General features: G+C 44.8%; 1 protein-coding gene across 1 annotated transcript; it reads right to left on the bottom strand.

The window, feature by feature from the left end:
- Positions 1 to 15,964: 15,964 nt before the first annotated feature.
- Positions 15,965 to 18,099, bottom strand: LOC115595198 (fish-egg lectin-like). Its single transcript, XM_030439362.1, has 5 exons — positions 17,910 to 18,099; positions 17,573 to 17,815; positions 17,247 to 17,461; positions 17,000 to 17,124; positions 15,965 to 16,625 (listed from the first exon to the last, which is right to left on the bottom strand). Exons 1-5 carry the CDS (start codon positions 17,959 to 17,961, stop codon positions 16,484 to 16,486), a joined length of 777 nt encoding a protein of 258 aa, XP_030295222.1. The 5' UTR covers positions 17,962 to 18,099; the 3' UTR covers positions 15,965 to 16,483.
- Between the last annotated feature and the right edge of the window lie 6,204 nt (positions 18,100 to 24,303).

The raw sequence follows: 24,303 nt of genomic DNA, 5'->3' as shown, positions 1-24,303 counted from the left end.
TCATCCATTTTATTTTCCAGCAACCGTACATTAGCCAGGAGTAGCCTGGGTAACCTTAGGTCCAAGCTGGGTTAGCGTAGCTCATCTTCTGGCTGACGCGGGACTTTTGGTCCGACTCGTTTAACAAGGTGGTGGAAAGATATTGTAGGAGGTTGTTGATTGTTTCATGGTCTGCTGTGCTTATTCCAATCCTGGACCTTCTTTTTTTTGATGTTGATGAGTGTTTTTATGCCATAGGTTGTAAATATTTCATTGATGAAGGAAGTCTGTCATGGCAGAAGTGAAATGAAATAAAAAGCACAGGTGAGGGGTCCCTCTCACAGGACAGACATGCGATAGATGTGTGTACAGAATGGAAAAACACAAAAATCACAGTGTGTACAAATGATGCTGACAAAAGTACAGATAAAGGCAGATTGTAAAAAAGGGAAGAGCTTGGATCCAGGAGGTCGTTGAGCAACTTCAGGTATGGCCAGATAGGTAGTACCTGTGCCGCATTAATAGGAACAGGAGTTTAAAGAGAGCTGCATTATGGGAAATTTACAGGGGGATCCTGTTTTGGGGTTTGATCCCAACAGTTTTAAAGTCTTGATATTTCTGCTTCTGCTACTTCCCCGTTGACCATCAGTTTTTAATCTCACCCCAAGTAAATACACAATATCTGGTATATCTTCAGTAGAAGTGCACAGTGAAAATGAACTGACTGTCAGGAGTCAGGAGTCATATTTTCATATTCAACATGTTTAAGAACAAACAACAATATGAAATGACGGCTTTATCGGTCATAGCTGAGCTGTTGCACCATCTGCCAGCCACAGAGCATCACGGAAATGCGCTGACGGTCAGGGTAATGGACCGAGACGGATCCATGATGCACGGAGAAAAGAAAAAAAACAGGGAATGTGAGGTCAGGCACAACACAGCTAGAGTCTGTGAGAACTACACAAGCAGGAAGGAAACAAGACAAATGGAGATATTTGCTAACCTGAAGGGCCAGATGGTTTGTTACACAGAATCGTCGGGATGGGAACCACTCGAAACTGTGTGGAATAAGGCAGAAGTTCGCATAAAATGCATATTATTAGACGAATGGATGAGCATCTTCCAATCAGTTTGGCAGTAGAAAAGAGGGACCACCAGCAGAGCCAATTGGTAAATCAAACCCTTACAGACGCCAGTCTTTAGAAGACTGTGAAACATCTTTTCTGTCAAGGAAAGCCTTCACTGCTGTTCTTTGTTCCACTTTCAATGATGACATAGTCGCCAGTTCCAATATAAGCCATGCCATAGGAGCCAAGCAAACCTCTTGATTCGCTGCCATTGTTTTTTAAAACGAACAGTCGCTTCTCCCGCTGATTGTCACATCACACCACACCCTTAGCCGCCAGAAGTCCCTCAAAGGACGCTGGCTTGTTCAACGCCTGGCAAGATGGATTTGCGCGATCACATGATCATGTTATCTCCCGAATCCAGCTGCCTCACAAGGTAGGGTATTTTCTAACGAGTAGTTGGTATTAACAGCGGAGTTTCAAATATTGCTGTACTTTCTCCTCCATTGCTCTCTTCCCACTTGTTTTTCATGGAAGAACAGTTAGCTGACATTTGAATGCCATCGGTATGTTTTGCACAACCGTGCACAGGAGCTTGGCAGGGATGTGTGAGTTGATCTCTGTAGGCTGTTTAATCGTGTGGCCTTCCATAGACTCACCACACAGTGAGCAGTCCTTCACCTTCTCCTCCTCCTCCTCCTCTTCCTCCCACACCGGCCTCCCACGTTGGCACTTCGTCAGCATGCAGCATCAGGACGACTTGTGTGTAAGACTGACACATACACGCCACATCATACCGTCTTGGGAAAACTGGAACACTTCTTTGAGTCAGCACGGTTCGATAGCGGAGTAATGCTTGCGCTTAGTCCCCTAATATGTCACAAAGGTGAGGGTATTTTATTACTCCACAGTTCTTCTATTCTTCAGGGTTCTACAAAGAATATCCTTCCATCTCTTTCCACTGTCCCTGCCCTCTAATTTATCTCCCACGCACGCCCTCCCCTCCCTGTCCTTTGTCTCTATAACTGAGTGCTCTGTTTTCCTCCTGTCCGTCTCCCGCGACCCTAAGTAGCGCGAGGCAGAGTTACATCCTGTCTATTGGTAAACAGCCTCACTTTTTACAGACTGCTGAGCAGGTATGAGGCATCAGGTGTAAACTCATAAATCCTCCAGGATGCTGTCCTGCATTTTAATGAAGGTATTAGAAATTCCACTGCGGGTCGAATGCCTTGTCTCTGTCTTCTTTCTTGCTTTCTCTGTCTCGGTCTGTTCCTCTCTCTCCTTTGCAATTCCGTGGAGTCTGTTCTCATATACTCACGATAACCTTGTTGTTTTGATTCTCTGTGCATGTCTGTTGGGGCGGGAGGGTTGGGTTCTTTTGATTTTCTTCTCTTGATTTTATTTGCTGTTTTTATTGTTTTCTGTTGTTGTTTTTAATCTCTGTAAGGCACTTTGCGCTACTTTCTTGTATGAAAAGCGCCATACAAATAAAGATTGATTTGATTTGATTTGATTTGAAAAAAGAGCATAATGCACCATATCATAAGCCACTGTCTGACCACCAAAAGCATACCCGGTATTTGGATTCCCAGGAAACCTTTCCCAGAATCACAGTAACTTCTGACAAAAATCCAAAATCTTTGACAGCCTGCTCCAAGCCTGATGGTTGATGGCTGCAGACACGTCCAGCGTTTCATAGCCCCAGAGGATGCCACTTTCCTGGGGGACATACGCTGATGGAGGTCTGTGCATGACTTGAGGCTCCATGAGGCCTCGGGAGTCCCTGAGGCCCAGAGAGCCCTCAGACTGATGACTCTATCTGCTTTTATTATGTTTCAGGTCACTTGCAGAGGCATAACTGTGCCATGTGCCCACAGCCAGTGTTTTATTCACTACGCTGTCTCGTGACATTTAATAGGGTTTAAGACATGGTATGGAGCAATTTAGTTTAAAGTTTTGGCATTACCTTTGTCTCGGAAAGATTGTGGTTTGGTTCCAAATAACTACAGTACTCATGTAACTTAAGTAAATACATACATTATGTACAAGATGTGAGTGAGGTATTTTGCTAGTTAAGTTAAGTATTAAGTTAAACCAACTCACTATTGACTCTTGGTTTCACACAGGACATGAACAGCGGTGTACTATATACCCTCTATGTCCAGTCTCTTTAGCCATAGGCTACTATAATTTAGGAAACTCTGAACATTTCCATGCAAGAGAAAACAGAAATAATCGCTGGTAAGCTCCCAAATCTACTGCCCATGATAGTCCATATTATCATTTAATAGACTCTTTCGAAAATGCTTTTTCAGAGCAAGAGGGTTATCTCCTGCGTGACTACTTGCAGGGTTATTTGACCCAGGTGCGAGTTCCAGTAATTTGCATTGCACCCAAAAGTCAGATGAGGGGTATCAGACAGTTTGTTAGCAAGTACCTGACTCATATTTTATCAACACTGGCAAAATGCACAGCAATGCAATAAATTCGGGTTGTGTAACCTTAAAAATGTTGACTCTACTTTGACTGTTCTCGCACACCAAGTTTACGACTTTGGGTCTTCTGCCTTCAGTGATGTATGTGAGGCCTTTCTGCTGCTTGTGTCAATCACTGACACAGTTGTGACTGCAGAGAGGCCGAGTCTGACTGCTTATAGTGGGACAGAGGAGGCTGGGCCGACTGGTCATAGTGGGGCAGTGAGTTTGAGTGGTCTGGTTTTGATTTGGTATTGAACGAGGTGTGCTCAAGGCAGATTGTGAAGGACTTAGCAGGAGGAAAATGGGCCAGGAAAATCAACACAAATAATGTTCCTTGAAGCTGCTTTAAGTAAAACACCTGATAACTTTTTCTGACACTGATAAGAAAACTGTATTCAAAGGAAACGTTTTTGGATCATGAGCTACTGAATATTCATTTAACCACTGCCGCAGTGAGCTACAGTCAGCTGCCGCATTTGCAGATGAACCAGTCTCAAGACATGCGACTATTATCTGTATCGATCACACTCGTGTTCCGAAATGGTTCACACACCTGCACAACAAACAATGGAAGGTTTGGCTTAAAGTTCCCAGGGCACATTGTGCAGGTTTGACTGGTTTGCCGGTAAAGCCAATTTTTTTTTGCCAACTTACCGGGGAGGTGCTTGAAATGTGATGCAGGCAGTCTTCTCAGGTATTTAAGGAATGGTTTGTTGTTTCCTTTTCTCCTGAACCGATATTAAATGAAATCTTTTCCCTCCGCTTAACCTCTGACATTCAGAGTGTCATTTCATCGCAACCTCTCATCCCGTCTTCCTCGTGTTGGTGCTCAACTTCACGATCATCTGGCCAAAAGGAGCCGTGATAAGAAGATTTAATAATTCCTCCCCTCTCTGCACACAAACCCAATGACCTTCAAGCCTTTCTGCTCCAGTTGCCTGTTTTCCCCCCCCCCCCAGGCTATGAGCAAACGTCTCTTCATGGTACCTTCATGATTGATTAGTGTCTGCTACATTTTAATGGTAAATATGCAACATGTTTCACAAATCAGCTTTACTCAGACTAAAAAGAAGACTTGCTGTGCTTTGGTCATTTTTCTTCATATTTGACATGACAAATTTTATCAATGCCACATACTGCACCTGGATGACACCGATAAGAAAACTGGTATGACAATAGTTATAAGATGTAAAGTCGGGTGATACGCACCAGGTCATACCTTGATATAAAACAGCAAAATCCGTTCGTGAGGCAAAATGAATTAATGTGAATGTTGTGTAGAGTTCAAATTTGGTGAACTTGGACTGGCAATTTCACACCATTGACTTAGTATATAAACCACTTTGACAGGGGAACAGGGTACAGCGTATCATAGCTTATTAGTTGTGTGCTACCATTAACTTTTATAATTACCTCTGTCGAGTGTAGACTGTTTTTAAAAAAAAAGAAAAGAGCAATGGTTTGCAGACATTTTCCTTTCATGTTGCAAATGTGGAGAATCTTCTGAACGTCACGTTCGCCGTCATATAATGTAATGGGGAAGCATGCAGTGTCGCTAAACAAGCCGGCTGGACGACAGTGTCGGGTTAACATGCAGACAACGGAAACTTTTTGGCAAAGCATAAAGCGAACATGTCAGTGGTGTTGTTTTTTCTTTTGCTGTTAAGCGACACTTATCAGAAATGTCAAAAATACTACCACAAATTATGTTTTTTACAGTGTTTTCCTATGCAAGCTAAACTGATGGATTGAGGATGAATGATGGCCTTTTCAAGCTTGTATGTTTGTTGTCTCTCTTGGAGCCAAACCCTAATGTTGCCATGCTTACATTTATCAGATATTATGTTTACAATGTAGTTAGATAAGCATGTTTTTCAAATGCATAATACTTCATTCACTAATATACTATATAGCAGTATTGTTGGCGTCTTTTTGCAACTTTTGCTGCGAGAGACCGTCACTACCGATGTGAAGTGGCTGCCCGATCTGAAGAGAGCATGCTTGAGCAATTCCGCTAGGTATGTAAACACCGTTATGACAAACCGCATGCAGAAATGCAGTAAAGCAAGGATGCTTTTACAGGTGCTTTGAAAATGTGCGGTATTATGGAAGTTGTGTCTGTTTGTCCAAGTTGTGTCGCCATACCTCAATGTCCAAGACGGCACGTGCAGCCACATTATTACAAACTGGACTTGCAGGCAGAGAGGGTCTAAGATGCAATTTATTTATAGGGCTGATTTGCATTATGGGAAATGTAGGATCGAATGTTTTTAAAGCTTGCCCCATATTACGGACTAAAAGTCAATAAGTTGGCTTCTGCTGCTTATGTTATAACAATTCTGTTTTTACCTTGTCTCCGACAAGTCTCTAAACTGGACGTAAGGAATACACTAAAATTGATGGACTACTCCTTTAAACGCCCAGCTAATCATAAGTATTTAAAAAGCTATAATCAATCCTACATCAGAAAATTCCATGGGCTCTATGATGACTCATTTAGCTTCGTCAGAGCTGTTTTTTAAGTTGAATTAGAAGAATGTATACAGGTGGTCACATGATTTGCACTGTGCACATTTGCGTACCACTTTATGTTTCTGATCAATTTTGGGGTCCACTGCGCTTTTGGCTGTAAAGGTCAAACCCTTGTGTTTCATGGAGCTCATCTGAGAGGATTGTTTCATGCCTCACAGGCTGCTGATGTTCCCGCCGCCATGCAGCAGAAACGATCGTTTGACTGAAGCTCCAACATATATTGAAAGTTCATTTTATTTATAGGGCACTTCATTTTTAAATCAAACCCGGACTGCTAAGGGAGCAGCTTCTAATCTGTTTAATCAGCCAGAGAGGGAGTCTTTTGATGGTTCGGGGAGAAGTTCTGTCTCTGCAGCTGCACCAGCGTCGGCTGCGGTTAAACGTCTGCTTCAATTTACATCAGTAGCGCACGGGAGCTAGGATTAAAGCTCGGCCGCGTTGAATGAAATCAGATCTTATGTGTGACACCTGCATCACTGATGTGGAGTCAGCGCTGAGTCAGCCGGTGACTGTCCCATGAGGCCATGCCATCATGGAAGAGAGTCAGCCACTGAACTACAACAGTTACTAACGCCTATTTTCTCTTCTCAGCATCCAAAGTTAGGTCGGCATGTTTCGGCTGAACATCTTTCACTGTAGCTGCTGTGCTCGTGTACGTACATATACGCTTCTGCTGTTGCGACAACATGAGATGAAAGCATTCACATTTTTGCCAAAGCAGAAGGATTCACGATGAACCTGTTTGCACAAAACATACCATGATTCAGCCCTTAACAGAGGCAGGTGGAAGTAAATGTCTGTATGAAATAATACTACTTTAAACAGTTGAATTTAAATGAAAGGCAGCAGGAGAGGTTGTTTCTGTGATCCTGGAAATAGTGTAGATAGAGTGCTGAGTAAAGTATGGGGTGAATATGTAGAATGGTTAAAAAGAGAAAGGCTTTTTACTTCTCCAGAGCCATTATCTGCTGTGAGTAATATGGCTGAAGTAACAGTGAGCTGATATTTGGCTTCAGAGGTTTAAAAGTTGTATAATACAGCAGCAGAAGGCAAAAACCTCAAACTGTAATCAGTCATATCCCCTCATTGATTTTCTTCCCTGGTTGTGTCCAGAGTCGACCTAGAAGGATTATGGCTGTACGAAGATGTGGGGACTGTATATATTTAGATCCCACCCTCTGCCGGTTCATGCTGCAAATTAACACATTAACTGTTCTAGCAACTGTGTAGCTATAGGTGGGCTAGGTTGGTTGCAACCAGTCTTGCCATCAAGGACAATTTGTAAGATATGGTCAGAAGCTTAATTATAAACATCAAAATAACTGGATTACAACCATCAACAGAATGTTAGGAAAAATATATATAATATATCTGCTACATGCCTTTTTTATCCTGCAGCTGATGTCTGACTCTGTCTCGTCTGCAGCTTCATGCCTCTCTTGTCCCTGATTATTCCCTAGTCCTGGTCAGAGCCGTAAATCACCTCTGTAGCCTATCCCCGTTTTTGTTTTCAGTCCCAGCCTGGTGTCCAGCTATGTTCACTGGGTGGCCAGCTGACTTAGCCCTGTTGCCCAAGTTGACTCCCCACGTCATCTGAGGTTGCGGTGTCGGCCAACTCATGTCAGTTAATAGGGCCACCTAGCTCCACCGCTAACTGGGCTACTTGCTAATGGTAACCCGTTACAGCTAACAACAGCTGTGGCAAGGTCGAGCAAGTCCAGTATAGTGAGAGGGAGTAGCTGCTGTGCCTCCCCTATAGTTTTGGAGCCAAATTAGTGCTTAAATTAGCATAGCATTACAAGACTAACATGTTATTGTTTGATAGGTATAATGTTTACCACAATCAACGTTTTACTGCAGGTTGTGAGCATGCAACATTTGCTAATCAGCACCAAAGCCAAAATACGGCTACAGCTGATTGAAATGTTGTTCATTTTCAAGGTATTTGTTCAAAAAACAAATAAATTGGACACAGTGGAATTTTGACCTGATGGTGGAACTTCAGGAAAGGAATGGGACCACCAAAATCAATAGAATTCACCCTCTGGGTATCATTAATGCCTGAAACCAATTTCATTCAGTATTTAAGGAGAAATGGTTAAGGGGGTATTTGACGGACCAATCAACTGACATTGCCATCCCTAGAGCCATGTTGCTACCTCAAGCTACCTTGACACGATCCAAGATGTTCTGTCCCTCCATGACTTGATTTTCCACACATAAATAGGTCATATAGGATCATATGTAATATAAAACCCCCCCAAGCAAAGCCAGATTTCACTGCAGCCGAATGTGTTGAGAAATAGGACGCTGGGCTGATGATCCAGCTCAGAGCGGCATTCAGCGCAGCTCTCTCCATTATCCATACATCACACGTGTGAACCCTAACAAGCAGCTGGCCGGCCCGACTCGACGCCAAATTGCACCAAATTGTTTTCCTCTTGTTTTGTTGGTGGAATCAAATCACATCACGCTTCAGAGGAGAATCTGAGGCATCATCATTTTCATACAGACCGAGGGGGGCATGTGATAGAGGACACCTCTCAGATATAAACAGGTTTATTTTCCATCCATACTGTTTATCTGTGATGATTCACATTGCGTTATGTATCATCTCTCCACTATTCCAGCCTCTGGCCTCCTCGTGTTTTCATCCCTGCATAGAAAAATAGATTTCACAATGCAGTGTGTGATTCCATGTGTCACTGGACCCTGGCGCCCTCTCTCAGTAGGTAAATACAAGTGTTTAGTGTGAACCTTTGCCATGTCATGAGAGACAAGTCAAAGGTACAATGCTGAGCTCAACACTTGGACAAAAACAGTGCACTCCGTATGAACAATGTAGCAGCAACTGTGAGTCAAAGCAAGGGACATGGCCATGGGAGAATTTGGAAGATAATTTTCAACCATCTACGATTAAAAGTGTTTCACACATTTTATGAGATCTGCTGCGAGTAACACCTAACAGGTCAGGGTGAGCTCTAACCCACGTCTGTTTCGTCAGACAGCGTTTTCCTCAAGGTCAAGTTTTGATGTAAACAGTAAAACCAAGGCGCATCCTTGGTCTACAGGCATCATAAAGATTCAAAGAAAGAATAAACTGGAGACTATAAAAGGAGCAGAGGGCCGTTAAATGGATCGAGCTGATATGCCTAGTAGTCCAGGAGTCCAGGAGTGATGACTGGGCGCTACATTGCAACCCCAAAGTGTAACATTGCAACCCCCAAAATCCAACATGAACTGGCTGTCCTTCTACCAAACCACCATTTTTCTCTGCTTGTGAATTTCAGGCTTTGCGTGACGAGTTGGCAAAGAAACTGAAAAAAAAAAAAATGCTACATTTAGTTGGTTGGTGGAAAGACGGGGGAGGACCAAGGTAAGTGAACTTGAGCTAACCCTCAGCTGAGCTGTGGCTAAAACTAATGACAGCAAACATCTCATGTAAATGGATATAAAAATGGCTAAACCTGTTATCTAGCAAGCAGTTTTATTCAGAGCGGCAGACGGCTCCCTGAAGGCTCTCGGGTAAGGATAAGCGTCTGGTGAAGATGCTCTTTTTTTTTTTCACGGTAATCCTAGAGAGAGGAGTGTGCAGCGGGACGGCTGTCAGCTCGAGTACCTGCATGGAATAAAGCTCTGTTCAGGCTGAGAGGAAGAGGCAGCAGCCTGCACGGCCCAGAGCAGGATCCAGAGCTGCAGCTACACTGCTAAACACAAGGTGGCGGTGTTTCAGCCCAAGTACAGTGTCCTCTGTTTTTGTTTCCCCTACATGCTCTCCCTCCTCTCCACCTTCTCTGCATCTGTCATCACCTGTCTGACCGCTGGAATCTAATGACAATAATGACAATTTTTAGGCTATCACAAAAAAATGTGAATTGAAGATGACACTTTCTCTGCCAACTTTCAAGACCACAGCACAAAATAAATGGTAACATAATAACAACAGAGCAGTTCATTTCTTTCCTGAATACAAACTACAAATTTCCTGGGTAAGAATGTAGAATTATGAGACCCACTTTGAATCGCGAGCATTGCTGTATAGAAACGTTTGTTGTGGCAATTCATATTCACTGGTTCTGCTCTGCTCCAATCCACAGCCTCTATACAGCCAAACTGAATGAGTGGCTATTGATTGGGTGAAAACTGCAACATTCAGTCTTTGGCATCATATCAAGCACTTACTAGAAAACACTCGGTAGATTACCGGATTTATCGGCTCCACATTAAGGTTAATGTCACCCACTGCCCGCATGTTGCACCCATGTTGGAAGGAAACACTGCGAAAGTGTTGCACCTTGGGCCAGTTCAATGTGAAACGTGAGCATATTTTTTATCCCCTGCACTTTGAACAACCTGTTCACTCAGTGTCAAGCAATGTTCACAGTTCCTCTCTTCTGCAGTGGAGTTCAAAGCTTTGTGTTTGACACACAATTTGGGCGGTACCAAGAACTGCAGTCGCTGCACTGCACCGTCACCTCTCATTTGTGCGAGGTCCTGCAGATACAGTGGATCTCCACCTGGACTGTGGGCCGGTGTGGTTTCGTGTCCGTAAAAAAGTCGCGTTAAAAGTCTGCAACTGCCAGTTGTATTGTTTGTGTTTCATGTGAATTCAGCCTTCTTAAGAATAGTAGGAAAATTATGAGGAACATGGAGAAGAGAAAAACTAGACAAGGGACAACACATGGTGGAAATGAGTAAAAACTGAAGGAGCACAGGTGAAATAATGGAGAGATGTGGCCCATGTAATCCAATTACACCACTTGTTGAAAAGAAATCAGTATCATAGTGGAACACGTAACAGAGAATTGAATATTTCCTTGTGTATTTATTCATTTATTGATTGGTTGAGATATGTCATCATAGGAAAGTGGTGAAATCAGCATTAAGCCCTGGAACCTGGGAACGCTGCTCTACAACACAACAGGTAGATGCTACTGACAAAAGAGTTGGTGTCAAAATGTCACACCTGATGAAACGCACACCGTTTGCAGGTAAGTGACCATTTGTTGCGACGCTGCGCTCTCGATTATTACGCAAGTGGAGCAGTAAAACAAAGCATCAGCAAGTCAGGACGGCGTTTCCTTGTCACACCCACTGCCACTCTGAGCTCTGACCGTCTCTCTCCATGGTGCTGAAGCCTCCCTGCTGGCTGAGAGGTTTGACTGAGATTCCTTAGACTTTAGCCTGGTGAAAATGTTTTAGTTTAGTTCAGCCTATTGCCCATTTTGCAGTGTTTTATTATTATTATTATTATTATTATTATTATTATTATTATTATTATTATTATGCTTTTGTGCTCCAAGTTTGCATCTGATGAAGAGACAAAACACAGATCTGCTCTGCATTCTTTTATACTGACCCGGGGTCCACAGCACCGTGGCTGTAATAACAGAGACATTATTTACTATAATTATAATTTTCAGCTATTTTTACTGTAGCGCTTCTTTCAATAATTTGATGTTGAAGTTAAATGCTGAGTCATAGATGCAGAGGTTAAAGAAACACACGTCACGCACCCAAACAAATGGCTGCAAAATAAGTTACGAGTAAGATTTAAAAGAAAATCGAATTATGAAATTAGTGTCATGGAAACAGAATGTTGGTGGTGTATATGAAGGGCTGCAGTTCTGAGTCAGTCCCCTTTTTGCACTTGGATTTTGGCACAAGTTGACCTGTTGACCTGTCACAAAAACCCAGACTGTGGAAGGATTACTCTCTCTTGAGAACTAAAGCGATTGATAAGACATCTACTGGAGAACAGCTGAAATCACTGGACTTACTGTTTTTGACCTGTGGGTTAAAAATGACCGTCGGCGGACCACGGATCAACGAGGCGCTCCTCCTGCTGCCCGGCGGCCTTGTGCTGGGCTACAACCACGCAGGTAAGACAACTTTTTAGATGTATTTTCTATTCTTTTATTTAACGATTCATCTATTTTAAACGATTTGAAGCGTACAGAAGTTAGTCTGACTTCATTTCAAGGTGGATAAATCACAGATTCGGTGAACAGAGGCTTTCACTCGACGATTTCTTGTGTAAAATGATTATTTGTTGGAAAGAATGTCTTAAATTTCCCGCGACAGGTGTGGACTGTGCGAACTATCGGTGTAGTGACTTGAAAACACTGTTATTTTGACTTGAGGCCAACAAATTGTCCAAATTCATATCAAAATTTTAAGGGATAAATATGGCGACCGAGCCAAATGTCATAAAATGCTAAAAATGTGTTTACTTTGTGCGCCATGGACACGGTGGAACTGTGAGCTCCGAACGACGTCAGGACGCACAGGTGTGAGCGTTCCTCTGCGTGCGGCCCCGAGTTCGTTTGGTTTGATTATTGAAGCTTTGATTATTATATCCCGAAACATCCAGTCATTTTAGCTCACACGTTAAATTAACTTCTTTAACTTATCGTGTATTTATTTAGATATATTTTTTTCTAATTTGGAGATGGCAGCCTGGAGATCTACAGTAACGTTACTTGGCACACAGCTGAATGGGGCTGCATGTGCGGGCGCTGAGACTGCTACAGGTGCCGTGACATGCAGCTCACAGACTGGGAGGATAACGAGTTGTTAACTATTAGTTGGTTGTTGTGGTTGTTTTGGAGAAGCTCTGTTGTTGGTTGCGCATGAGTGGATCAGTGTACGCATGTTTCACTGTGCGCGTTGACGCATGTAGTGCCATGCACGTCCTGTCTGGAAGTTGCATGATATTTTATTTCCTACTCTCTCCTGCGTTGACTAATTTCCGCTGTTATTGCTTGAATTTTCGTCAAGTGGAAAGTGCCATGCGTAAATACGCGCGTATCTGTTGAGCTCCTCCTCCAACAGTTATCAAGCGTTGTCCACGTTCGCCTTATGGATAAAAAAATGTTTTTTTATATAACTAAAAGTCCGATAAACATTTAGAACATTACATATTCTTGTTGCTTTAATTTTTATATTGTGCGTCTTCAGCATAGTTGAAGAACTCTGGATGCGCACAGTCTCGCCTATTTTTTTTTCTTTTTTTTAATAACATTTTGATCCATGGATCAGGTCCTCACCAGAACGGCGTTTCAAACGACATTTTAAAAGTCTTTATTTACTCAGGTATGCTTTCAGTGGTGTTTTGTGAATCCAGAAATTATCACATCCAAATGAGTTTTGATACATTTCAATACACTGACGTTTCCGTGCTGTCAGAAGTTTGTGTCCATCACTTGTGTGTAAACACACTAGTAAAACAGGCTTGTGTCATATTTTAAATCAAAACTTGATTGTTTTACAGTACAAGTTAGTTTGAGAGTCTGTTGTGTATGTGAAGTGATGAGAGACGAAGTGATTTAAAGATGTGCTTGAACTTTTCCCTCCTCAGCTGGTATGTACTACATCCAGGGACGTCCTGCAGTCGGCTTCCCTGACATCTACTGGCTGTTTGACAGGGAGGAAGATCTGCCTCTGGAGGTAGGTGAGGATGAGGTAGGTATGTTAGATGAAGGTGAGGACTTCCCTCCCCGGCAAGGCGTTCTACAGCTGGCGGCCGGCGAGGAGGAGGAGGAGGAGGAGGAAGAAGAGGGTGAAGAGAACGTCGGGCCTTGTTCCTCGCTCATCCAGCAGCTTCCTCCAGGAGGTTTTTAGCAGGGATGGAGAGAAGGCACTTTGGTGGTTGTGCTTTGATTTAAAAACTTGCAATGATAACTTTCTTGCTTTAAGGGTCCACCTTGTACGTTGATTTTTTGAGTCTTGTTCCCAACTTTTCAAATAGTGCCACTTTAGGATGGCGGCCGACCTGGCCTGCTATCCCGAAGAGTCAGTATTGACGATTTGGGAATGAGACTCAAAAATTAACCTTCTCACACATTGGGCCTTTAACTCATCATTCTAAGGCAAAAGGCAAAATTGCTGTGCTATTCTGTCTGCCCCTGGGATGGATTTTTACCGGAAAAATGAAGGTCGTATGACACCACAAAGGAAATGCGTCTTTCATGGCGCAACCAAAGCAGGCAGAGGCATTGTTTTCCCCGGTCACTATCCCCTGGTAACATCGGAACAACTGGAATAACTGTGGCGACTCAAAAGAAAAAAGAAGGCCACAGATGGCGAAAGAGCAGTCAGGCATTTACATGATGGAAGCCCGTGTTTCCCCTCACCGCTCGGACTTCAGACTGTTCAAAACCAGCATTTTTTTTCCTGCAAAATCAGAAACCGAACCTCCCTACTTAATAATCCGACCGGGTGTTTTACTCTGCCCTTTCACAGCACCGAGATCTGGGAATCTTACGGTGTTAAATTTCACTCATGTAAAGTTCAGAGATCATGAATTGAACTCTGTTTTTCTGTTGAGTATTTTTTCTTTAGAAGGTGTAGAAGGTTCTAACAGACAAAGGTGAGTAAAAACTTCCTGTCAGGTCTTCATGTCACCCATTACCGGTAATTCAACGATTGATTATGTCACTCATTCTGCTGTACCATGTTCTTTTAGACGCTGCGTCAACCTGCCTGGAAGAGTTGGCGACACGAGACATCCGGGATTTCCATGCCGACAGATGGATGACCGGGACCAGCCGGTGGGCGGTCAGCCCCCTCGCACACGGACACACAGGAAGTTTGTCGACGCCTCTTTGCAACCAAGACAGTGAAGAAAGAGACGGGACTGTTCCATTCTCATCTTCTCAAGTATAAATCACAAATCTGACAATGTTTGACATCTTACATCAAATAAATATTGTGAAAATGATGATTTAAGTTTGTTCTGATCTTTAACTCAAAGATTTTACTGTTAGAGTCATTTTTTGAACTGTAGGACTTTTTAATCATTTGTTAAGTTTACAATGTACACATTTTCAAATGTTTTTTTTTACCTTTAATATGCAAAATGTACGTACGTTTCTGCATACACTTTCTTTGACCGTTTTGGTGTTTTTAGGTTTTATTTTCGTCGTCCGTTGAGGAAAAACACTTCACTCTGTCATAAAAGAACATGCAAACATTGTACAGGAGCTCCACAGGTATCACTTCCTATGAACATAACTTCCTTTAACTCATATCAGATTTTTTTTTAAATCAATAATGACCCAAAAAGCAAAAATATCCACACTCAGCATAAGTGTGATTAAAGTATCTTAGCTATAATAAGATGTAATCACCGTAATTCATCCATAATGAGCAATTTAACTAATAAAGAAGATTCTCTCTTGCACGTTACAACACATTAAACAAAGCTCATGTGAGATACAATGCATGACAGTTGCTCTTAACCATGACAAGGTGCACAAGGAACAGGGGCGGTTCTAGGGGGGGGGCCAACAGGGGCCAGTGCCCCCGTAACTCCGAGTCTGGACCCCCGAGTGGCCCCCCTGACAGGGAGTCTGCATTAATAATACAATGACAGATTTCTTGCAATAATTTTGTTCTGAAGAGAAAGGCAGAATTAAAGTGTCTCAGCAGTTTACTACCCAATCAAAATTGCTGAAATTGTAAACACTGCTTTGTCTGAATGAGGGATTTATCCTTTTTTCCGGGTTGTATGTGCCCCCTAACAAAAAAGCTGGCCCAAGCTGGCCCCCCTATTAAAACTGGTCTAGAACCGCCACTGACAAGGAACCTGTGGAGGTTGATGTGATGCAGCCCTGAAAGGTCTTCTATGGAGGCCTGCTATTGGCTGTTCAGTGCCTGAGGAAGGGCACTGTAGGAAGACATGATTGTAGTCCTTATCTTTGAACTCTGCAGTCAGTACTTCAGAATCACACTATATTTTGAGAGGTGCATTAGATATCATTTACGGACTGCTTCATGTCAAATACATCCCAGACTTTGAAGGGTCAGTTCGCCTCTCCATGCTGGTGTACACATTTCTGCCGCTTTGTTGCGCTACATGAAAACACAGGGTGCTACCAAAGACACGAGACTGCTGACTAAGGATCTGTTCCACAGTGTAAGCAAATTATATTTCAGGCAAATTCAGCATGCATATAACTTACTATGTTATACAAAGAGAGGTCCAAGAACAAGATATATAGTACACTGAGCCTTTATGGTCCCTACATGTTCAGCAATAAGCATGATTTTCTTTAAAAATAGCAGGTTGTTTAAATTTAAGGAGACCCCAGAGTTGAATGCAAAGTTGCTGTGACAAATAATACAGCATTCATACACATACAGTACACAGCAGCATACACATTTAGCATGAAGGGTGACAAATGACAAATTTATTAACACAGCAGAAAGTATGCCAGTGGTGGTACATGTCTGAGATTCTTAAAATGTATCCATCACTGTCCAGTTCATTTTTGTCATTTGCTAGTAGTCAATACATTCTTGCAGCCTTGATTTTCAATGTTGTCGAAATGAAAATTTGCCAAATAGAAGGGAGTTGAATGAGTAGTTACACCGAAGCTTGTACGATAAAAATTAAATAAAAAATGAAATGGCAATCATGCATTACTGTGTACACTTCAAGAGCAAACCAATGTTGGTCACGACCCACATAGTGCCCAGGTCATGGGACACGTGGCGGACTTTCAAGCACACTGAGACGTGATTCCAGCCTGTTCCTTGAGGGGTTCCAGCGGTGATGCCCGTTCTGTTGAGAGAGAAGCCGGTGAAATACATTAAATCCTCATTCTAACAATGCATTTTATTCCCCCCCCCCTTCCAAATCTACTGGTACTAAAGAAAGAAGAAAATTCTGTGAAGGTTCCAATTTTCACATATATACAGTGCATATATTCAGGCATAAGCAAACTAAGCGGGAAAAAAATAAAAAATCGAATATTTGCTTGGGGCCCCGAATCAAATTCTGCTTAGGGCCCCCAAAAGGCTTGGGCCGGCACTGCATATATGAATGAATACACGTTTTGAATAAATGCAGTATTTAGAGGCCACGCTTTTAAACCCAAAGTAACCCTGTTTAAATGTAAAGAGTATAAATCGTCTTCTGAAATGTCACTGGCTTACCTTTCCCAGAGCATCCCTCCTTGATTCACCACGAAGACTTTCCCGTCTGTTCCAACTTCAACCATTACCGCAGCCCCTTCAATTTGGGACCATTCTCTGGTGTCACAGGAGGTTGGTGTCAAACCCTGTGATAATGAAGCATACGTGATTGGACCTCATGATGAATGAGTGAATGGGGTTATCATATATTCCTTAATAACAACACCACTGAGAGTTAAAAGATATGCCACTAGCTGCATTGTCGAACCCGCGTGAAGAAGATCTTATCAGTTTTGTCGACTCCCCAGCAACCGTATGGTCCGCAGCTGATGTACGTCATAGCCTTAGACAGGCTGGTCCAGGTCAGGGAGCCAGATACACTGTAGGCTGAGGCGGAGGTACTGCTCAGGCAGTAGTTGTTGTCGTAGTAAACTCCCACAACCTGACCATTACCTCCAGCATCCACCTGCTGCATAGCCTGACCTGAAGACAATTGCACAGAAGTACAGGTCATTTAATCAGCATGCAGTGACTGAATCTGTCACTCTCTATGCAGAAGGTTATAATAATAATAATGATGACAATAATAGTTACCACTAGTTACGATTCGAAAGTTGCCAGCTATGTATTTGTAGACCTTCTCCCCGCTGTTGCCCGTTGCCCAAAGCCCTGCAGGTCCAACTGAGGCGTGCTTGAATTCAATTGAGCTCATTCTGTGCCAGGACGATCCAATCAGGAAGTGCACGTGGCCAGATGTGTCTCTTACGACCACCATCCCCTGGCCAGCATCAACCTGCGTAGCATTATACATCCCTGTGCCCTCATCGCAGCTCCAGGCTGTTGAGAAGACATAATTGCGATTGTTGCGAGTGTAAAATATATCTAAAGGAAAACTTTAAGTTTAAATTTGAAAAATCTTACAGTGACCTACCATGACTGACAGCCAGGTAACACAGCACCAGAAAGCCCGCGGCAGCTCTCATGCTGTCTCTGTGTTTGTGTGTCTGTAGTCAGCAGTGAATCTCTGGATGTAGCTCTGTAGCTGCGTGGAGCTGCTGTACTACATCCCATCTGGTTTGCCTTGCTTTTATACTCCCCCACCCCAGATGGGCTTGAAGTATGTTGCAAAAACTTTAGCGCTTGTTCTGCAATGTGTTCAGGAAAGGTGACATTTTTTTTTTTTTTTTTAGTTCCTGTTTTCATGAATTTACCGAAACCGTTTATTTAAAATGTGGAAGGAAATGTTCTTGTGTGTTAGAAGGCTATTGTGAAACCGCACGTGACAACTTGCCAGGGTAGTCAGATTTCCCCGGGAGAAGCTTTAATTGAAGCTTAATTGGCGAAGTTTCAGGAGCAGGACCACACCTCAACAGCGCCAACTTCAGCATTTCTATAAATAACCACCTGACCCTCTCATCTGCTTCGCTCTCGTATTCTGCGCTCTCGCACCCAGAAACGAGATCACGCGACATCGCCTCGCCCGAGCACATCCAAACTTTTGTACGAGCAACATCAGGCTCTACTCACCTCATCATGGACTTCGTATCACTATCCCCGTGGGATGATCTTTCAGACGAGATCAGGATCACCATTCATCTGAAGCCGACAACTTTCCCGTCACCTCCGTTCCCGAGACCCTGATTCCAGTGGCCCTACAGCCGGCTAGGGCGCGAGCGAGTCCGAAGAGCACTAACTTCGTCTCATCCATGGTTCGCATCCCGCCTGGTTCATCTCTCCTCAACATCCAAGATTATCATAGTTCGTCCAACGACTCTCCCGTGTCTCCCAGCCCACCTCCTTCCGCAGCAAAGAGAGGACGAGGAAATTCCGGAACAGAAAGTCACCGTCGCAGCAGTTCGCCATGGTTCGCCGACTCCTTCACCTCCAAGAAGCGAAGCCTCCCGCCATCGTTCCGCCAACACCGGCCGAACAACTCGCCGGTCTCAACGTCTCCACGCTCCGGTGAGTTCCCCCGACCGGCTTTCATCTTCTACAGTCACCGATTGGACAGTAGCCACTCCCCAGAAAACTTTAAACGACAAATGAATTCTGTTTCACCGAATGGACTATAAAGCCAAACTTTCTCCACACGCATGTGTGCTTCTTCCGTCAACACCAGCTCTCTTCCGGGTGACGTCATCACGCGCACGCAACACACCGCGACGTCGACGCTCCTGTTAAAAGGGACAGTACAATTAAATACTACAGCCCAAAGACAGCAGAAAGCTCATAGACAACAGAAAGTGCAGCAGCAAAAGTGGAGACAGAGATCCTCAGCCAGATCAAATGACTCTAGAGTTTCTGCTACCACTTCTCGTCATCACTCCACTCCAAAGGGAGTGCCCAGATGGATTTCAGGACCTTCCAATCCCCATCAGGATTTTCATCATCGACACCAGATCGCTTCCAGGTGACGTCATCACGCACAGCCCTACAGACAGTGACGTCTACGCTCTTGTTAAAGGGACAGTACAATCAAATAACACAGCCCAAAGAAAACAAAGAGCAGCAGCAAAAGCAGAGACAGAGATCCTCTGCCAGATCAAACAACTCCAGAGTTTCCGCCACCACTTCTCGCATCACTACACTCCAGAGGGAGCGCCCAGATGCATTCTAGGACCCTCCAACTTCTATCAGGATTATCATCATCAGCTACAGCAACCTACAACCTCAAGGGCAAACTCCACAGTGCCCACCGCCATCCAGTTCCAGCCATCACCGCAGCTAACCTTTGGGGGGGCTCCTGGCACCGGGATGCCAGCGCCCCCCGCTGCTTTTTTCCAACAACCACAGCAGCGCGCTTCAACCGGGGCTCCTGGCACCGAGATGCCAGTGCCCCTACCGCCCACTGCTAGCAACCACAGCAGCTCGCTTCAACTGGAGCTCCTGGCACCGAGATGTCAGCGCCCTCTGGTGCCTATTTCCAGCAACCACAGCAGCTCGCTTCAACCGGGGCTCCTGGCACCGAGATGCCAGCGCCCTCTGGTGCAATTAGTCTGTATATTAAAAATTACTGTCCATTCTTGCACTACATCATGTAAATATGTATATACGTCGATTCGATTCCATTTTCCATCTATTTTGCTATTGCTCCGTTCTCATAATATTCTGCTGCTGCGAGAAACAAATTCCCCCGTCTGCGGAACATTAAAGGATTCTGATTCTGATTCTCATCCTGGCACCGAGATGCCAGAGCCCTCTGCTTCCTGTTTCCAGCAACCACAGCAGCTCGCTTCAACCGGGGCTCCTGGCACCGAGATGCCAGCGCCCCCTGCTTCCCGTTTCAAGCAACCACAGCAGCTTGATCAACCGGGGCTCCCGGCACCGAGATGACAGCACCCCCTGCTTCCCGTTTCAAGCAACCACAGCAGCTTGATCAACCGGGGCTCCCGGCACCGAGATGTCAGCACCCCCTGCTTCCCGTTTCAAGCAACCACAGCAGCTCGCTTCAACTGGGGCTCCTGGCACCGAGATGCCAGCGCCCTCTGGTGCCTATTTCCAGCAACCACAGCAGCTCGCTTCAACCGGGGCTCCTGGCACCGAGATGCCAGCGCCCTCTGGTGCCTATTTCCAGCAACCACAGCAGATTGCTTCAACCAGGGCTCGTGGCACCAGGATGCCAGCGCCCTCTGCTTCCTGTTTCCATCAACAACAGCACCTCGCTTCAACCAAGTCTCCTGGCACCAAGATGCCAGTGCCCTCTGCCGTCTAATTCCAGCAACCACAGCACCTCGCTTCAACTCCTGGCACCAGGTGCCAGCACCCTATGCCGGGATGCAGGGAGCTTCCATCTCCCAGCTCCATCAGTCCCAGCAGCTCATGTCGGCTGGGGTCGTCAGCACCGGGATGCCGGCACCCGTTCTTCCCCCTCAACAGGCAACCACTAATTTCACTTTATACACAGCTACCCACACTGGGCCGCACAAAAAACCAAACGAGAGCTTCAGCCTTCTCTCGCCTGTTGTCGGCAGCTCCACCAGCACCCATACCTCCAGAACAGATGTCATCTACCCCTTCTGTCATCTTCCCATAATCAACGGCGTATATAAGAAAGGCAGGCCCGTCATGCACCAAGGAGGTTGTTCGATTTGCAACGGCTTCAACAGTACCGGATGCACCGTGTCCCAGTGCCGCTTCCTCCACGTTTACTCCTTCTGCAGCGGGGGCCACGCCCACCCCGAATGCCTGTACAACCTACCTCGCCAAAGCTAGTTTCTCATAAAGGACTTGAAGAAGGTCTTCACCCCGGACTCCACACAATCATCTATCTCTTTTGAAATCGAAAATCTTCAGTCGACCATAACCGAGCCAGATTCAGTTGACCGCACGCTCGCTAAGGAAGTTAAGGAAGGTCCAGGAACAGACCAGTGCTCTTAAAGTCCTCCCTATTCACCCCGACTTCTGCCGTTTCTTCAGCATCCATTGGCGTGGTATATATTACTTCGCCGTTAGGCTCACCTTTGGTCGCAAAGCAGCCTAAACTCTTCGACACCCCACCTGAAGCCCTCAGCTGGATCCAGTCTAACAATTTCCCCCCACCACATCGCCACCCGCTTCCGGCCTGATTACCCTGACTTCAGTCTTCTCCAACCTCGGGGTCCCATCGTCGCAGAGAAAACAGAGGGCCCCTCCACATCCCTTGAGTTTCTCGGAATCATTCTTGACACTAACAAGTTTTAGACTTCATTCCCGGTCGGAAAGCTCAGCCGAACCTTCTTCTGCGCCCAGCGCCGCACCAAACGTCAACTTCTGTCCCTTCCGTCCCATCACTCTTGACCTCCATCTCCCTGGATAGCTCGAGCCTTGCTGAAATCTGTCCGTGACTCAACCCTATCACCAATTGGAACGGAATCACTTTCTTTTACGATGACCAACCAACTAACCCACATGACATCCATCTGTACAGCGATGCTGCTCCTTAGGCCGGTTTTGGGGGTTTCTACAAAGGAAGATGGCTTGTGGCAGAATCGCCCCCGAAGCTCGCTAATGAATGCCAGAAGTTCAGAAGCTTGGCACCTCACGCAGATACCTTCCCTACGCCAGTTGGGCGTCGACATTCAACTCGTAAATCCTGCGCTTATACCCCTGATAAGCGACTACCAGAGCTCCACCATCAACAGCCTATCACCCTCGACCCTCTCTTCCTACTGGACAGCTTGGAAAGCTTCCATTACTTTCACGACCAATACAACACAACCTTTCCGTCATTCGATCTCATCACCACGACTTCTTCAGTACTTACGCCCATTCCTCATGACAAATCACGCACCACCAAGCTTACCTTAGCGGTATCAGCTTCTTTCCAAGACAATAACCGGCTGTTCGTTAACAGTTCGTTAAGCCCTCGCCGTCTTCCTCTTAATGCCAACTTGCCGTTAATCTGCCTCCACACAATCCGTTCCGGGTACGGCACTCCTCAAGTCGCCCAAACCCTGGAAGCCATGTTCTTGCTTGCCTTTTGGCTTCCTCAGATGCTCCGAATTCACCTCCTCAACCATTCACTTCGACTCAAGCCGTCATGCTTGCATTTCTGACTTGTCTTGCTTTTCAGACGACACTATGGTGTTCCACTTAAAGCAAACCAAAACCAATCAATTTGGTCCGCCTACACCCGTCTTCTTCTTCAAGGTCCAATCACCACTGAATCCCTTCGAAACCCTCGCAAATTTCTTGCAATTCCGTAAATCTCACAACAACGACAGATCGTCTTTTCATCTCCGAATCCAGCCAAGTGGCTACTCGATTCTGGTTCCACCATCACTTTCGCCGGGTGCTCTCATTGTCTGGTATTTTGCCCGACAACTACTCTGGGCACTCCTTCAGAATCGGAGCTGCCACTTCAGCCTCCCGTAATGGCTTCCCAGAACACTTCATACATCTCATAGGCCGCTGGTCCTCCCAAACGTACCACCGTTACATCTGTTCAGATCTCAAAGATCTCAGATCCGCTCAATCTCTTCTCAAGTAATTGGAGGTTTTTGGGGGTCCGTCGCTGCCCGGGAGCGGCGGCGGATTCTCTACAAGAATCCCCACAACGCACTCGAAGAACACAAAAGAACCAAGATCTTCGACACTTCGTTATCCTTTGTCACTAATAAATCCTTAAACGCATCTCGTTGATGGTGTGGTCCTTGCTAGTGAATTGAAGCTTAATTGGCGAAGTTTCAGGAGCAGGACCACACCTCAACAGCGCCAACTTCAGCATTTCTATAAATAACCACCTGACCCTCTCATCTGCTTCGCTCTCGTATTCTGCACCCCTCCCCCCCACCCCATTTCTCTCTGTCTGTTTCTTCTTTCTCTCCTCTCCTTCGTAGGTCCATGAGGGGGTCCGTCGCTGCCCGGGAGCGGCGGCGGATTCTCTACAAGAATCCCCACAACGCACTCGAAGAACACAAAAGAACCAAGATCTTCGACACTTCGTTATCCTTTGTCACTAATAAATCCTTAAACGCATCTCGTTGATGGTGTGGTCCTTGCTAGTGAAAGTCCATTATTAGAGTGGAATCAGCAGTACAGCAAAGTAAAAAAACAAAAGCTTCAAGAAGCTACTTTGTATTCAGTGCACTGGTTCCGAACCTAGTTGTATGGCCCCTTCAAAAGAGTCTGAAGATAAATGTGAGTTGTAAGATAACTGTTAATGCGAGCGGGGAGAATTCAAACAAAGCTTTCATCCCTTAAACAGACAAAGTTTAGAGGAGAGAGCACTTAGTGGTAATCTCAGGTATCTGAAATGTGGCAAGGTTCCCATACTAGATGCTAGATTAAGGAGTCATAAACCAAAACATCTGGGAACGGATTGGTTTAATCTCAAACAATACTATTGACTATTTAAAGGTCCAGTGTGTAGAAATCATATATGCAGAGATATATGGTCATTTTTTACATTAGGGTATAATCACCCGAGACAAAGAATTGTGTTTTCCCTACCTTAGAGTAAGTGTCGCTACTAACTGATTTGAGCAGCCCATGCACGAGCGCCATATTGGACATCTGCTGTCAGTATGGCAACACGACTAGGACAAACCATAAAGAGAGTTACTGTGAAACTTATTATTACATTTAACGATTATTTTGGATGGAGTGCATGTTAGCCTCATTAGCATTGCAGCATAGCATATTTTTTTGTTGTTCATATTGCTGTTATTGCAAACTATCCAAATATTGAAATTGTTCTCATAGTTTCCATTTCAATAGAGCCCCTTTGAATTGAACTGAATTGAAAAATGTTCTGCGCTTAGTTGGTTGCAATCTGCAATATAGTCTGGCTCTGAAGCCAACACAAATAAGTGAAGCACATGTAAGCAGTAGGCGATTTGAGGGGG

Source organism: Sparus aurata, chromosome 14 (genome assembly GCF_900880675.1).
Source record: "Sparus aurata chromosome 14, fSpaAur1.1, whole genome shotgun sequence".
Classification (NCBI taxonomy): domain Eukaryota; kingdom Metazoa; phylum Chordata; class Actinopteri; order Spariformes; family Sparidae; genus Sparus; species Sparus aurata.
Note: the sequence above shows the minus strand (reverse complement) of the source record. Positions and strands in the feature narration are given on the sequence as shown.